The sequence below is a fragment of the Protopterus annectens genome, chromosome 5.part1, assembly GCF_019279795.1.
Source record: "Protopterus annectens isolate FY-2018-M chromosome 5.part1, PAN1.0, whole genome shotgun sequence".
Classification (NCBI taxonomy): Eukaryota; Metazoa; Chordata; order Ceratodontiformes; family Protopteridae; genus Protopterus; species Protopterus annectens.
In genome coordinates this window covers 444743019-444759683 of record NC_056736.1, presented here as the reverse complement: position 1 = coordinate 444759683, position 16665 = coordinate 444743019, and the positions used below count along the sequence as shown (strand labels likewise).

The 16665-nt window shown below is 39.0% G+C and overlaps 1 protein-coding gene across 1 annotated transcript in view; it reads right to left on the bottom strand.

Annotated features, from left to right (window-relative positions):
• LOC122803216 (prolactin receptor-like) overlaps positions 1-16665 on the bottom strand; it is a 288478-nt gene that overhangs the window by 56433 nt on the left and 215380 nt on the right. Inside the window, exon 6 of the mRNA XM_044072822.1 lies at positions 16516-16606. Coding sequence (XP_043928757.1) covers positions 16516-16606 — 91 coding nt within the window. The remainder of the gene's footprint in view (positions 1-16515; positions 16607-16665) is intronic.

The window sequence follows — 16665 nt, the reverse complement described above, 5'->3', positions numbered from 1 at the left end:
TGACAACTAACCTAGGACCTGTGAGATGCATTACACTACTAACAAGTAACCTAGGACCTGTGAGATGTATTACACTACTGACAGCTAACCTAGGACCTGTGAGATGCATTACACTACTGACAAATAACCTAGGACCTGTGAGATGCATTACACTACTAACAAATAACTTAGGACCTGTGAGATGCATTACACTACTGACAAATAACCTAGGACCTGTGAGATGCATTACACTAGTAACAAGTAACCTACTGCCTTGAAGGATGCATGGCACAACTGAAAAATAGCATACTTGAAGGAGGCACATCATTACTAACTTAATTTACTGTTTTGTAGAACGCATGACATCATTGACAGCCTACTGGCTTACAGGATGCATGACATCATTAACAATTAAATTACTGTCTTAATGGATGCATAACACTATCGACAAATAACCTACTGTCCTATAGGATGCATTACATTATGCAAACAATAATGCCCAACAAGGTGTGTGTTATTGTGGAAATAATGCCCACCCAGGGGTGTTCTAAGGCCCAACGCCACAGGTGGAGGGCCTCTACAGACCTGGAAGGGTGTTATTTTGACAATAACATACACCCTGTAGGGCATTATTGCACTTGGAGAATGGACTGTTTGTAAAACTGTTGTGTATTACTTATTTATTTATTTTTTTTAGTAGTATATTATTTTTTTTATATATTTTTGGTGTAAAATAGTTTCTTCGCCTACTGTTTCAAACTTGCTGCAGTATATGTTAATGGTGTTGGAGGAAGCATTTTGCATCGAAAATGTAACACTTATCCAGGTATTTACTTTATTTTTTGGGCCCTTACTCCTAAAATGTTTGGTTTGTCACCAGTCACTGGAGATTGAAGTTACTAAATAATTACATAAATTTGGGTTTCAGACTTTATATTTCCTTCAGAAAATTCGTACTAACACAAATCCTGTTATCTAAGCAAGTCTGTAATTTTATAAGAGCAATAATTAAAATCTGTTCCTATTTTAGAGCCTTTGATCCCGCTTTATTTTAGGTTTTATCCAGATTTTTTCAGCTGAAAAGTCCAGAGGTATGCAAACCTCTTTACTGCTGCTGCTGCCAGTGGTTCATCTCATTCACTTACTCTCTCTCTCACACTCCACACACCCCTCTGCTTCAGAGAATACATGCTAACAAATCTTAGTATTCAAGTAACTTTGTGATTTTGTAATAGCAACATTTAAAGTATGTTCCTGTTTTGAGCTTTATCCCCCATTTATTTTAGGCTTGTATAGATATTGAGCTAAGAGTTCGAGAGGTATGCAAACCCCTTTGCTTCTGCTGCTGTCAGGGATTGCTTGATCACTCTTGCTCTCACTCATTGCTCTTTCTCTCTCTCTCGTTGTCTCTCTCTCACACACACACACACACACACACACACACACACACACACACACACACACACACACACACACACACACACACACACACTTTTTTCTGTTTCATTTAATTTTTTTTACACTGGCTAAACAGCAAAATTGCTGCTTAACAAAAGTGAAATAATAAGTGTGATCGATCTCACTCTCATACATGCATACATTCTCACACACAGACATAGACTCATACATACACACCCACCTTTCAAACATATGCAGCAAGTTACTTTGTGATACTCCTGATTACTTGGTGTGTGTGTGTGTGTGTGTGTGTGTGTGTGTGTGTGTGTGTGTGTGTGTGTGTGTGTGTGTGTAAGTGCAGAAATGTCACTGGTTCAACAGCATTCTGGGTGGGTACTATAAACCAGTGCCCCACCCCCTCGGTTTAAGTGAAGAGTGAAAAAAAAATGGATGCTCCTTCTACTGGCACACCAACCAAGTAGCCAGATGCACGACACACCCTTTCTGCCCCAGCCAATCAAGTTCAATTTCTGTGCTCTGCCCCAGCCCTTATTCACCATGTTGTATTAAAAATAATTTCTTCTTTTAAACTGTAGCAAACATTTGCTACAATTTATGCCCTGCTTGCATGGAGCACTATGGCACTCATGTTTTAGTTTAAAAAAAAACTTTTTCTTTTTAAACTAAAGCAAACTGCTAGCTACAAATGTAGCAAATATTTGCTACAGTTTATACCCTGCCTGTACAGAGTGCTACAATGGTCAGATTTTCATTAAAAAGAAGAATTTTTTTTCTTTACTTTTAAACACTAGCAAACTGCTTGCTTGTTGCAATTTAGCAAGCAGTTGCTACAGTTTAGACAATACAGGGAATGCCACAGTATTTAGGTTTGACTGAAAATACAATATTGGCACAAAAAGGCTCTAATTATTTTTTTTTACACTTTTCTTATATACTGTGACTGTACTTCAGCAATTTCAAAACAAAAAAAGCTGTACTGTCTGCTGCTGCTTTAAGTAGTTAATTGCACTGTATTACATTGTGTCTGTTAGTTGTAGACTGTTGTTGTAGTTTGTGTGGTCATGTTATACTTGGGCTCCAAACCAGCTATTTCTACATTAAGAAGGTGTTTTTCTGCACCCTTGTGGCAAAAGTGTGCAGATGTAACATGTCTGAGCTGGGAATTGCTGGTGGAAGGCGTATTGTGTGCTTTTCTGACTGGTAGTTATCTTAAAATTTGTTTCTCTTTGTTCGTATTTAAGTCTTGGGTTTGTGTGGGCTTTGGCATAGATACTCAGAGCTGCTCGTCATTTTGCGACTTTGCTACTGATTACTGAGAATCTGCTTTCACCTGGAGCAATCCACTATCAAAAAGACAAAAATAAGTATTTTTCCCTTCTCTTATATACTGGGACTGTACTTTAGCAGTTTCTTAAGCTATTTGCTGTTATTTTTGCACTTTATAGCAAAAAACAAATTTGTACTGTCTATTGCTGCTTTAAGTAGTTAATTACACTGTATTACGTTTTATCTGTTAGTTGTAGGGCTATTCTTGGTAGTTTGTGTGGGCTTGTTATAGTTTGTTCCACAGCAGCTATTCTACATTAAGAAGGTGTTTTTCTATACCCTTGTGACAGAAGTGTGCTGATCTAACTTGTCTGAGTTGGGGATTGCTGGTGAAAGGCTTATTGTGTGCTTTCCTGATTGGTAGTTAGCTTGAAACTTATTTTTCTTTGCTCGTATTTAAGCCTTGCATTTGCACAGTGCTGCTCTTTGCTCAGTGGCAGTTACCAGTGCCCTGTATAGATGCAAAAGCCTAGAAACTCATTTTTTCAATGAACAGCTGTCAGTGAAAACCTTCCAAGCTTTTCTGTTGCTCTAGGAGCAACTCAATTGCACACTGAGCAGCACTGCTGTATTGATCAACCTTAACCTACACAAAATATAGGTCTATCTTGTAGTCTCAGTGCAACCAGCACAGTCCTGTCAAATTAAACCATTCTTTTCCCTAATAAAACATATAATAAAAGCCTGCTATCATGGACAGGCAGTTTCTCATCATCTCTCTGGCCAGCATGATAGACATAGACATCCTGAGGCAATGTAGCAATTGTCTCATGCATACTGACAACCCACTTTCTCCTGAAATAAACAGATACTTTACGTGAGAGATGTATTTACCCTATGAAATGGGGGCAAGACTCTAGCATAAGGACAAATCAAATGCCAAACAGGTTGTCAGCACACACACACTTCCTACACTAAATAAGGATGTGACACATATACCTACATATGTGGAGGTACTCACTAGTAATGTACCAAAAGATCAGAGGCCTGACAAATAGAAACCACCTACATAAGTAATAATATAAAAAACAACCACAATGTATAATAACACACACATCAGTGCCTCAACAAATAAGCCCATAAGGTGTAACACCACAAAACCTAATGTATTGGTCATAGGTGACTCCATTGTGAGACACATGGATATTCCCTTTATCAGGCTGGATAAGAAGTGGGTTACACTTAGCTGCCTCTCAGGTGCCAGAATTCACCAAGTCATTCAAGCACTCAAGTCACTCAACCACAAGTACCGGTATAACTCTGTCATAGTCCATGTGGGGTTGAATGATTTGAGATGTACCTCAATGGACTATATGTAGAGAGACATGATTGATCTTCCAGATTATGTATCACAGGGAGGTATAAGCCTAGCTTTAAGCAGCATTCTACCTTCTCCAAGGATGTTGCCAAAATACAAATAAAAATGATTGACTTTAGCAATTGTCTTAGCTTCTGATGTTAGTCCAAGAAGATCCAATATCTGTCAGCCTGGGAATAGATGGTTGACATGCTATGTCAGAGTGGGTCTGCACCTGTCTCCTCTAGGCTTTCAGATATCGGCAAAGGCATTAGCCACCTCTGTATTGCCTTTTTTAGGCAGTGACAAAATAAGCAACCTCCCAACATAACAAAATCCTCTCTAGATAAGCTCAATGTACTGCTGCTTAATGGTAGTAGTCTAAACAAGAAACTGCATTCCCTGGAAGCACTCCTCACTTTGAAAGCAGCTGACATCTGTGCAGTCGCTGAGACATGGCTCAAAGGCACAGAAAGCACCCCAGCCATGAAGGGCTACAATACTTTTCACATGTCCAGACCACAAACTGAGCATGAAAGAACCAAAGGAGCAGGTGTATCCATCTTCATTAAGGATAAGTACACCTCAAGACTGGTCAATTGGTATGATTCTCTTGAGCTACTCCATGCCCAATTAACTGTAGGCAAATCCCCCTACCGCATCATAGCTAGCTATAGTTCCCTCACCATGAAACAAAAAAGGCATACAGCATACATGGACTAACTGGATTAACTTACCATACAGCTCAATACTTTACTCATGGGTGATTTTAAATATCCTACTATTAACTGGGAAAAATACATGACCACAAACATGCTGGCTCAGAGGTTCTAGTCAATCCAAATGCTCTGTAACAGCTAGACAGCACACCCACAAGAGGCTCAAATGTTCTAGACATAGTAATTACTTACATGGAAGAGCATTGCACCCCCTACCATGTGATGTCCTGCCTGGTAAGATCAGACCATAAATCAATCTTGTATGATGTAATTGTAAGACCAGATACCCCATCAAGCTCAAAATGCTTAAGAATTGTTCATAGACAAACTACCGCCTACTAAGTGATAGTATAAGAAGTTTTAAAGCCCCCTCAAATGCAAATAACATGGACTAATATGTAGAGGTGTACACCAATACCCTGTATATCCACTTAAGCAGTTGTATGGAATCATCTGTACCTGACCGGATTAAAACCAGGTCTTGCTGAAAAAACAAGCCACCCTGGTGGATCCCTGGTATAAACAGGCTATACAACAATAGAAAGAAACTAATGCCAAGGAACAAGAAGGATCTGGCTCAGTGGAGGAAGAGATCCCCCTCTAGCTTAAACAAAGAAATTAGAGATCTTGTCAAGTCCTTCAAAGCTAATTACAAAGCAAAAATGGCTTCCATAGCTAGGATAATCACAAGTCATTCTTTAGCTATGTCCAAAATCTAAAATGGAATACCCAGATATGCGTGAACTGGTTGTGGATGGCACCACTCATACTCAACCAGAGGTAATAGCCAAACATGCTAGCTGACAGATTTGGAGCAAACTTCACCCCCCCATCCCCTTCATTTATCCCCCAAAGTATACCTGCCACCATTCTTCAGCCTATTATCTCAAGACAGCAGGTCACCTTGCTGCTCTCCAAGGCCAAAAACATGGCATCAGTGGGACCAAACAATATCCCAAGTTGCCTTTTAAACAATAAACGAAAAGGCGGAAAAGAACTGAGTGCAATGAAATAAACCACTAGTAATCCATACAAAACACCCAGTCTAGCACACTGATCCCAATAAAGGCTGAGTTGTGACACCAAAAGTATCAGAAGTAAAATGTAATTAATAAATTTCACTTAGTACACACAGATTAAGCACTTTCATTCCACACAGGGAACTTCATCAGAATGCCTTTTAAACAACTTAAAAAAATGACCTAGCAGACCCACTTGGATCCCTGTTTAATCACAGCCTGCAAGCTGGCTATGTTCTGGCAGAATGGTGGACAGCAACCGTAATCTCTCTGCACAAAGGGGGACTATCAACTGACCCTGGAAATTATAAAGCTATAAGCTTGACTAGCCTGATCTGCAAGGCCATGGAAAGAATCATTATCGACCTTATTAACAAGGACATAGGTAATCTCCAAACTCAGGACCCAACACAGTTCAGATTCATTAAAGGTAGATCATGCCTGTTAAACATGGTTGACTTCTTTGAGAAAGTCACCAAGGTCCTGGACAAGGGAAAGACAGTGCATACCATGTATCTAGATCTAGCCAAGGCATTTGATACAATCCTCCACTCAGGTATCATAGAGAAACTCTCCCAGTTGGGAATTAACCCCTACATTACTCTACATTACCAGATGGGTAGCCAGCTGTCTCACCAACAGGGCACATACTGTCAAAGTGGGTGACTTCACCTCTAGCAAAAGACCAGTCACCAGGGACGTACCATAGGGTTTTGTTCTGGGCCCCTTTCTCTTTTGAATTTATTTCCCAGAAGTCCAAGCAAACTTGGACAACCTGTGGCTGACCAAGTTTGCTAATGATTGCAAATTGCGAGCAATCACTGAGTCCCACAGTGATGTTAATATATTGCAGACAGGGTTAACACAGATAAATAGTTGATGCCAAAGCCTCAGATTAAAGCTAATTGCAAAAAAAAGCATTATTATTCCCTTTGGGATAGCTAACATCCCTGCTAATTACATTATAGACAGCACACCCCTAAGTGTAGACCCAGTGGTACATGATCTAGGTGCTCAGGTTGATAGCAACCTCAACTTTGACCACCATGTATCCACAATAGTAAGGAAATCCTTTTTTGTGGCATGTATTTTAAGTAATGGCATCACTCACCTAACCGCCAACAATTGGGACAACATGGGGTAAATATGGCTAGATCTGTAAGGGCTCCAGGACCATTAGCTTAGTAACCTTCTATGAACCTATGAATCTGTCTATCTATCTATCTATCTATCTATCTATCTATCTATCTATCTATCTATCTATCCATCCATCTATCTATCTATCTATCTATCTATCTATCTATCTATCTATCTATCTATCTATCTATCTTTCTATCATCTATCTATCTATCTATCTATCTATCTATCTATCTATCTATCTATCTATCTATCTATCATTATGTCTATCCGATTAGCTAGCTATCCAGCTGCTTGTCTATCTTTCATTTGTCTGTCTAGTGTAATGGATATAATAGTTGGGTAAAATCTTACCATAACCATAGATGTCCTTCTTTTCTCTGTTGCAGTATCCTTTACATATGGGAAGTCCTCTGTCCAAGCAACCTGATATCTGGCTAGCATGCAACAGCTTTTAGCTACTGCAGGTATGTGGGATGCCATACATATGTACTGGCAACATCAACCATAAAAGGACATCCACATGTACAATCCTCAGGACTGAAATACCCCATTAGGAACACCAGAGCAAAGGAAAATAATCTGCCATCTAAGAAAAAAGCAATGTATACGGGGTGAAGGAGGGATGGATAGAATACTGCAAAATAGAAGAGAAGGACATCTATGGTTATGGTAAGATTTTACACAATCATTCTATATCCTTCTATTCAATGTTTCAGTATTCTTTACATAAAGTAGAATGCCAAAGCTTATTAAGAACCCAGGGAGGAGGAAGGCACAGAGGAGTTTTATAGAAAACCATGGAGTATGGCTCTAGAAAACCCTGCCCTAGATCTAGAAATGCTATCCAACTTGTAAATTTTGGTGAAAGTATGAACAGAAGACCAAGTAGCAGCCTCTAAAATGGTGTTAGTATGCAAACCTTTAAAGGATGTACCTGAGAAAGTCACAGACCTATTGGAATGAGCCTTAACAGCAGCAGGAAGAGTCATATCATCAAAGTCATAAAAAAACAAAATTGCCTTAGAAATCCAAGAATAAATTGTCTGTTTAGGGACAGGCAAACCCAGAGCCCTGGGATGAAAAGTTCCTCACCAAAAGGATAAAGGGTCTCAAAAATATGTCTTATGCTGCCCGACTGAAAGAACTCCAGCTCTATTCAGTCTCATACCGCTTGCTCAGAGGTGACCTGTGCCTGACATATAAGGCCATGTCAAACCCAGATTTGATGAATATGCTTCACCTCAAAAAATCTAGATCCCTCAGAACCACAAGGGCGGGAGACTTAAACCTTGACACGGTTATAAATAGAACATGCTGGAGGGACAGATTCATCACCCAGAGACTCCCTATGCTGTGGAACAAAATCCCGGTACATGTGAGGCAGAGCACCTCTCTGGTCTTGTTCAAGAGGAATCTTGACCAATGGATGGGAGATTGCAGATATACCCCAGGGATTACTTCAGCGTCACTGCTTGACAGAGGCACAGCAAAATGATAGGCATAGTTTTTATTCAAACTAAAGGGGTGGCGAAAGCCACATAACTATGGGCTAGGCTTATAAATGCCCTTGGGCAGATAGCCTAGTATGAACCTATGAACCTATGAACCTATAAAAGAAACAAATAGCTGACTAGACTTCCTGATAGCCTTAATCTTATCCAAATAAAATCTAAGTTGTCTATGCACATCCAAGGTGTGTAAAATCTTTTTACTGCAGGATTGAGGAGAAGGGAAGAAATTGGGCAATTGAATAAATTGATTAAGAGACAACTCCTTTCACCACCTTGGGCATAAAGGAGGGATTAGTATGCGGAAATACCATATCCTTGTAAAAAACAAGAAAAGGTGGAAAAGCCATCAAAGCTTGGATCTCAGAAACTGTCATAGCAGAGGTTAAAGCTAGTAAAAGAACAGTTTTCCAAGTACAAAATTTTAAGAAAGCTGAAGCTGGAGGTTCAAAAGGGGATACACTAAGTTTTTTTAAGACATAATTCAAATCCCAATGGGGTGGAACTGGTTTCCTGTGAGACATAATGTGAAGGATGCCTTTAAGAAAAAGTTGTAATTCCAATCTGAAAGCCAAAGGTAGAGATAATGGCAGACAGGCAGAAATGGCAGACAGGTGAACTTTCACTAACGAATAAGCCAAACCACTCTTAAGTAACTCATACAAGTAAGAAATAACTACTGGAACATTCTATTGAAAATGGATCCAGATTTCAAGAAAGACATGAAATTAAAAATCTCTTCCATTTGGATAAGTAAGATTTCTTAGTATTGGGTTTCCTGATCTCCTGCAGAACCCTAAGCACATCCTCTGAAAAATTGTGTCTGAAAGGAATGAAACGTTTATCACCCACAAAGTCAGTTGTACGACTGACAGATGTGGATGAAGTAGAGATCCCTTGTCCTGTGTGAGAAGGTCCACTCTGTGGTGTGGTAACTTGTGATGATTGCCCTTGGCTAAATGCAGAAGAAGAGGGAACCAATGCTGTCTTTGCCAAAAAGGAGTACCAGCAGGATTTTTGGTTTGTCCTGCTGAATTTTGAGCAGGACTTTTTGAATGAGAGGAAAGGGGATAATGCATAGAGAAACATCCACTTCCATGAAGAAGATAGGAAGTCCACCTTCCAAGCTGGAATGTGGGAATCTGGCATAAAATAGAGAAAGTTATATGCTCAGAGGGGAGGCAAAACGATCCAGTAGATAAGTACCCCACTGATGGATCAAGTCCAGAAATACATGCCTGTGAAGCATCTATTCATGGAATTGAGTCATGGACCTACTTAGTGTGTCTACTACAATGTTTTGGGTGGATGGGATGTAAATCGCTTGAAGAGTGACATTGTACTGACCTGACAAATCCGATGCCATGACAGCTAACCTGCAAAGAAATTAAGACTTTGTCCCACCCCCTTGCTTTTTAACATACCAAAAGACTGTGGTGTTGTCTGTAAACAGTTTCAGAAGGCCTGGATTGAAGAGAAGATGAAAACCCTAAAGAGCTAGAATAAGAGCCTTCATTTCATTGATGTTGATATGCTCTTTTCTTTGTGAAAGAGACCAAAGGCCCTGTACCTTCTTTGATGCAAAAGTTGCCTGCCACGCTATGTCTGAGGCAGCTGTGAATAACTCTTGAGTTAGCTGGGGCAGATGAAGAGTAAGTCCAGGATTAAGAGAAAATTGTTGAATCCACCAAAGAAGCTTGGATTTTAGGCATGGGAGAAGAGGGATCACAAACTCCAGAGAGTGAGCATGCTGCATCCAAACTGATTTTAGGTACCACTGAAATTTCCTCATGTGGAGATATGCAAGTGGCAGCATAGGTATTGTGGATGCCATAACCCTAGAAGTCTCATACATTCCCTGGCTATAATGGAGGGAAGAGGCAGAAGGCTTTTAAAGAAGGAAGTGAGGGGATAGAATTTTTATCTGGTGGAAGAAAAGCATCATGAGGTCTGTTCTGAACCTGCCCCCTAGAAATATGTGACCTTGTGATGGGAAAGAAAATGTTTTTTGAAATGTGTGATGAACCCCAGACTTTGCAGGAAAGAAATATCAAACTGGAGATTTTTAATCAACTTTTCTGATTGAGGAGTCAGAAAAAGATCAGCTAGGTATGGGTATACCTGAATTTCTCTGACCCTGAGGAAAGCAGTCACAGGGGCCAAGCACTTTATGAATACCATTGGGGCAGCTGAAAGTCCAAAAGGCAAGACAGAGAACTGAAAGTGCAAAGAAGCTACAGAGAAATGTAAGCATTTCCTGTAAAGGGGATGGATAGGTATGTGAAGGTATGCATCCTTGATGTCTAGAGAAGCCATGTAAGACTGAGGATGAATCAAAGGAAACAAAGTCTGTAAAATAGCATGCAGAAAGTTGGTGCTTTTAGGAAAGTGTTTAAGTGGGCTAGGTCCAGAATTGGTCTCGAAGGACCATACTTTCTGGGGACAAGAAACATTCTTGAGTAAAACCCATTGCCTTTTTGGTCCATTTGCACATGTTGAATTGTGTCTGGAGAAAGTAATTCCATTAGAACCTGTAGAAACAGTCAACTGGTTTGTAGGGGGCTGTGGAATACCCATGAAAGGAGGAATATTTTTCCAAGTCATGAAATATCCTTGTTGGATAATAGAAAGAACCTAAGAATCCTGAGTTATACTTGCCCAAGCTGGAAAAGACAGGGCTAGATGAAGAGGCAGAGGAGTAAGACTTGGAAGATGTTGGTAGTCAGAGAGCACTTGGCTTGGCTGGAAGGGGCTGCTAGGATGAAGGGCCAGAACCAGTAGTTTTACACTGTGGATATTTTCCTACAGTCTTTTTAGATCTGGAAGAAGAAGATGGGTGCATCTGTCTCCTATCAAAAGAAGTCTTAGTGGGAACATTTCTGTGGAATTTTGGAACAGGTGACAAAAAAATGTGCTTCAAATCTTGAAGTTCATTTCTTTCTCTTGTAAGGACTTAAATAAATCTGTGGCTCTAGACCCAAACAGAGCAGAGTTATCTAGAGGTGCATCCATCAATTTTACTTTGATGTCATGTGGCAAAGGTTGAAACCTCAACCAAGAGTGCCTTCTAAGGACAGAGCCAGAAGCAGCTGCTCTAGAGGATGCATCGACTGCATCATAACTACATTTAATTGAGTACCTAGCTACTTGTGAAGAAGCTACTAATAGAGACATAACCTGATTTTTTAGGTGAGAGTCTGGAAGCTGTGAAAGAGCTTGAGAGACCTCTGAAAGCAGAGTCAATGAATGCCTGGACATATGTATTTGACATTTATAGCTCTGATAGCCAACACAGAAGAAATATAAACTTTCCATAATTTTATTCTCCTTATCTGAAGGAAGAAGCTTTGAAGAAGGTGACGACCTAGAGGACCTGTCTGAAGCAGTGAATACTACAGTTGGATCAGCTGAAGGACACTTATGCAGGAATTTGCAGTCATTAGGAACCTTGTAGAACCTGTATGGCCTTTTAGGAGCAGGTGCCTGTGAATCAGGGGTCATAGAAGTAGATGAAAAAGCATCCAAAAATGCTGAGAAGGAGTTTTCATTTGTAAAAGGTCATACTTTTTTTGCTCTTCTATGATCTGTGAACAGTCCCATTTAACACATTCTCTCATTTTGTTAATAGTCTCCCCAAAATAAATCATTTCTACTGGAGAATCTGCCCCATTGGACTCCTCCTTTGGAGAAGTATATTCTACATGGGAAGCAGTTTGTATAGAGTATGCCAAGGAATCATCAGAAGAAGAATCATCATCATCATCATGTAATTCTTATTCCCCATTCCTTTTAACAGGAGAGGATGCAAAAGAAGGAACAGAAACAGCAGTGGAAGGCTTCAGAGCCATCAAAGCCTTAATCAGCCCCTGAGAGAATGTATTCCACTTGGAATGTGAAGAGGAAGGGCCCTGAAAATGTTTGGTTTTCTGTCTTTTTTTCTTAACATGCATTTCTGCATGTTGAGTTGAGGAAGAACCTGAGGAAGGCCCCTTGAGAAAGATTGACACAGATGTATCTGCTGTGTTTCTTTTCTCAAATTAAAAGGTAACAGCCGCCACTAGTCAGATACCACAATACCCTTCAAAAGGGGTGTTCAATTATATTGGGTAAAACAGATATTAAAACAAATGGTACCATGTATCCCAAGCAGTAAGGCTTTTCAGAGTGGCCATGGTGTTATCACAATAAGCATAAACACTCTCAAGTTATTAAAATAGTAATTAAATAATGAGCCACATTGAGAGGTAGTAAAGCATTTAATAACAAATAAAAGGATTTAAAACGTAAATGCTGAATAACTGATTCCAATAAACATCAGAGTTTCACACACAAGAAGTATGAAAGTAATACTGTAGGACAGATCTCACATTGATTTTAGAAAACATCTAACTATCTAGCTGTAGTTCCCTGACTATCTGAAAATTAACCTTCCCTATGTATTCTAAATAACTTAGCAAGGCAAGATTATACTCTTACTTCTGCAAAATAAAATGAGAAATTATGTCCAAATTTCAGGCTGTTGTCTGTCCACAATGACTGGAATAACTACTCTCCTGGAAACAGCTGGATTGCTATTGCTGAATATTGCTCTGGAAAACAACTACTGAACAGTAACTGAACAACTGAACCTGCTCTTATAGCAGATTTTTAAAAGTAACAGGAAGCTACTCTCATATCAGACTTTGAAAAGTAAAAAACAGCTGCAGTGAAAATTCTATTCTTTCAGCCCTGGCATACAATGACATCACATCTAGGTCAGCTGATTCTGGCATAACTTACATTCAGAATTCTCTTTAAAAAGAACATGGACATTTGGTCAGCCAGAGCACTGTTTGACATTCAAATATCTTGCATAAATCAGAGTGATAATCAAAAGACATAAACGTATTTACAAAATTATAGCTAGTCATGCTGGCATGTGTAACACAGGATAATTTACAATTATTTACAAAACTTCAGCCAGACATGCTAGCACAGATAACAATATCTAATATCATCACAGAGATATTAGTTTATTTATTAATTTTGTCCATGGCATCAATCTGTTTTTTTTTCATTAGTTGTTACAGATGCAGATGTTTTGCTTTGGTGTTCATTTTGCATAGTACATAGTTTTTTTGTGTTTACTGTTGGTAGGGGAGGTTTGTTTATTGGTATGCAGTATTGTTCAGTTTAGTGCCCGTTTTATTATCCTGACCGTAACATTGTACCATCTCATCACAAGATAAGTGCAACAGCTGATAAGTACTTTGGATAGCTGCAATTATTCCATTTTTTTGGGAGGGGTGTGCTGTTGGTACGCAAACTAGTATTTTAATGGCTTTTATGACAAGATCCTTTCTGACTGTGATTGATGCAATATTTAAGAGAGACTAGAGAAAAGCATTAGGTTGTTTGCTGAGATGATTGCAGTAAAAGTTACCTTATAAAATAAGTTCTGCTGTATAGCTGTTAGAGATATACCACACCACGTTGAATTTAGGTTCAGAAACTCATTGGTCGATCTTAAGTTGTTTCCTGTCTTCAAATTTAAGAAGTATGGTTAAGAGTTTTTTGTTCTTGCATTTATCCATTTGAATAGCATCTTGATTGTAGATAAACATGTGTTTTACATGCACACCACATGTACTTTGTTTAGTTTTCTTGATAAGTAAGGGGCTACTTTCCATTAAGTACTTTCCATTAAGTAACCTTAGCTAATATCTGGGAGGTTTCTGAACTATTGCTGAAAGTCCAGAGCCAGGTTTAATGATAGTATATATGCAGAGGGTTTCCTAGACCTTTATTTCTGCCAGTTTCTTTTTCTGATGCTTGTAGTGCTAGCATGTATTATACTAATGCTGTTGTCAGAGTAAAAATACAATAGTATTAAGAGTGGTAACCATTTGAAATTTTGGGACCCACAAGAATGAGTCTTGAAATACAGAGTCTGAATGGCTGAAAGAATGGAGTTACATATATTAAGTCTGAGATGCCATTTCTCAGAATATTCCCTTTTCTCCAAGGTATGGTGATATTGGAGTTGGAATATATAAGTTTGGGAGGTGTGGGTGATGCAGGGGGCTTGTCCCTCTGCAAAAATAAGTTTTAAAGAAAACTATTTTTTGAGATTCACTCTTCTTCTGTGTTTATGTTCCTTTCTTCTGACTTGTCAGCACTCAGCATTTCGAGTGCAGACTTTTCAGTTAAGCGTATATAACATATCACCATTGATCATACAGATGTAAGCAATATATGTGGTACAATCTAATCTGTTACTGTAACTTTATACCAATATTAATCATATAGTATAGATAAATAATACTCACGCTTCCACTTAAGTATTTATGTATTTCCACTGCAAATATTTGCTAGTCTAAACAAAGAATTTTACCTTAATGTATAATATATTTTGGTTGGAAACTGGGTAGGTAAGAGTACAATTTTGTTATTTGGAGGTGTAGTGAAGCAGTTTGTTGTTGAGGTATAGAAACTGACTAACAGATAATTGAGAATAAGGACTGGAAATATTTCAGATGAAAATAAAAGTTGAAGTGCAGGAAATACACACAGCTAGAGAATATTCTTTTACAATTATTCATACACAAACCAACATTTCTGATGTGGTAGAATTCACTTGTTCTTTGAAGTGACAAGGTACAAGCTTGTTCCTTAATACGGGATTTCCTCATGACAGTTAATTCATGTGTCTACTGTAGTAAGGAAGGCTTTCTACTTACCACACTTGATTAGCAAAGGCATCACCTCTAGAGGAAAGGAGGCTATAACCCCTCTGTACTCATGACTAATCAGGCCCGTAATTGAGTATAACACCCCTTTCGGCATGTACCTTACAAAGCACCTGAAGCAACTGGAGAGACCTCAGAGGTTTCTAACTAAGAAGATCAAGGGACTCCAGTACATGCCTTATACAGACCGACTAAAGTCCTTGTCACTATACTCATATCGTATAGACTTCTTAGGGGAGACCTATGCTTGGCTTACAGAACAATATCTGACCCAAACCTAATGAATTTGCTGCACATCCATAAAACAAATGGGACTAGAGCTACCCATTCCAGGAAAGTAAATATGGCCTGTGACTTCAATAGGATGTACTGGAGGGAAAAATGTGTCTCCTAGTGACTGCCATGACTTTGGAATAGGCTACCAATTCATGTGAAGTAGAGCACTTCTATGACACTGTTCAAAAGAAACTCAGATGAGTGGATGGGGCACCGTAAATTCTTACTGGGGATAGCACTCACAACCTTCCTGGACATGGGCAGTCATTGCTAAATACAATCCTGGGTATTGACTTGAGAATCTATGGTATTACATTAGGATGAAATGGCTAGGCTTGAAATGACCTCTGGGGTCGATAGCCTAATAAGTTGCTATGATCCTGTGATCCTATGACAGAGCTGCCTTATGTCATGAAAAGAAGGCACGTCATGAGTTTAGTCTACAAATCTGCTAGCCTGTATGGAAAACCTAGCAATAACATTACTAATGACACACGTGATGACTCTTAATTATTGATTCAACATATGACAAATCCACTCCTAAACCATAATGTTTTTTAAGGCAGTTCTGGTCACAAATGCCAGTCTGAAAAGTCATAAACTTATTTTAAAACCAAGGCTGCCTACAGCCAAATCCTTATTGAACATATCTGAATTTTTAAGGTCCATGTCACGATTGAACATACCTGAATTTTGATGTGCCATGTCATGAAGTTATTTCCTGCTGCAGAGTTGTCTGTCTGGCAGTGCTGACCTTACTACTGATGAGACAAGATATAGATCTATTCCTGAATACCACCTGCCTGCATATTAGGATATCATAAATCATGCTGAGTCAAGCAATAAATCTTGTATTAGCCTGAGATTCCTATATCATGAAGTTAGCTTAATTTTTGACATGACATATCACAATGACAAAATTCAGGCAAAGCTCTTTCTGAAACTAAAATAGCAGGACATAATTTTAGCAATGAAGCAGTCAGTATGAATCTGAGAGAAAACATTGTTTCATTACTTCATTAAAGCAAATAAGCTCTTAACTGCCACTTCTGAAGCACAACGATGCAGCATTATAGTGATTGTATGAGCAGGAACAGGTCTTACCTTTGTCCCATTCTTACAGTACCGAATCCAATGAAAAGACAAGCTACAGCTATACCTACAAAGGCAACTAGGCCTACCAAGAATGCGCTGTCTGTAAGATAAAATATGATGAAATAATTTGGTCACTGTAACAATTCAAACACATTGCAG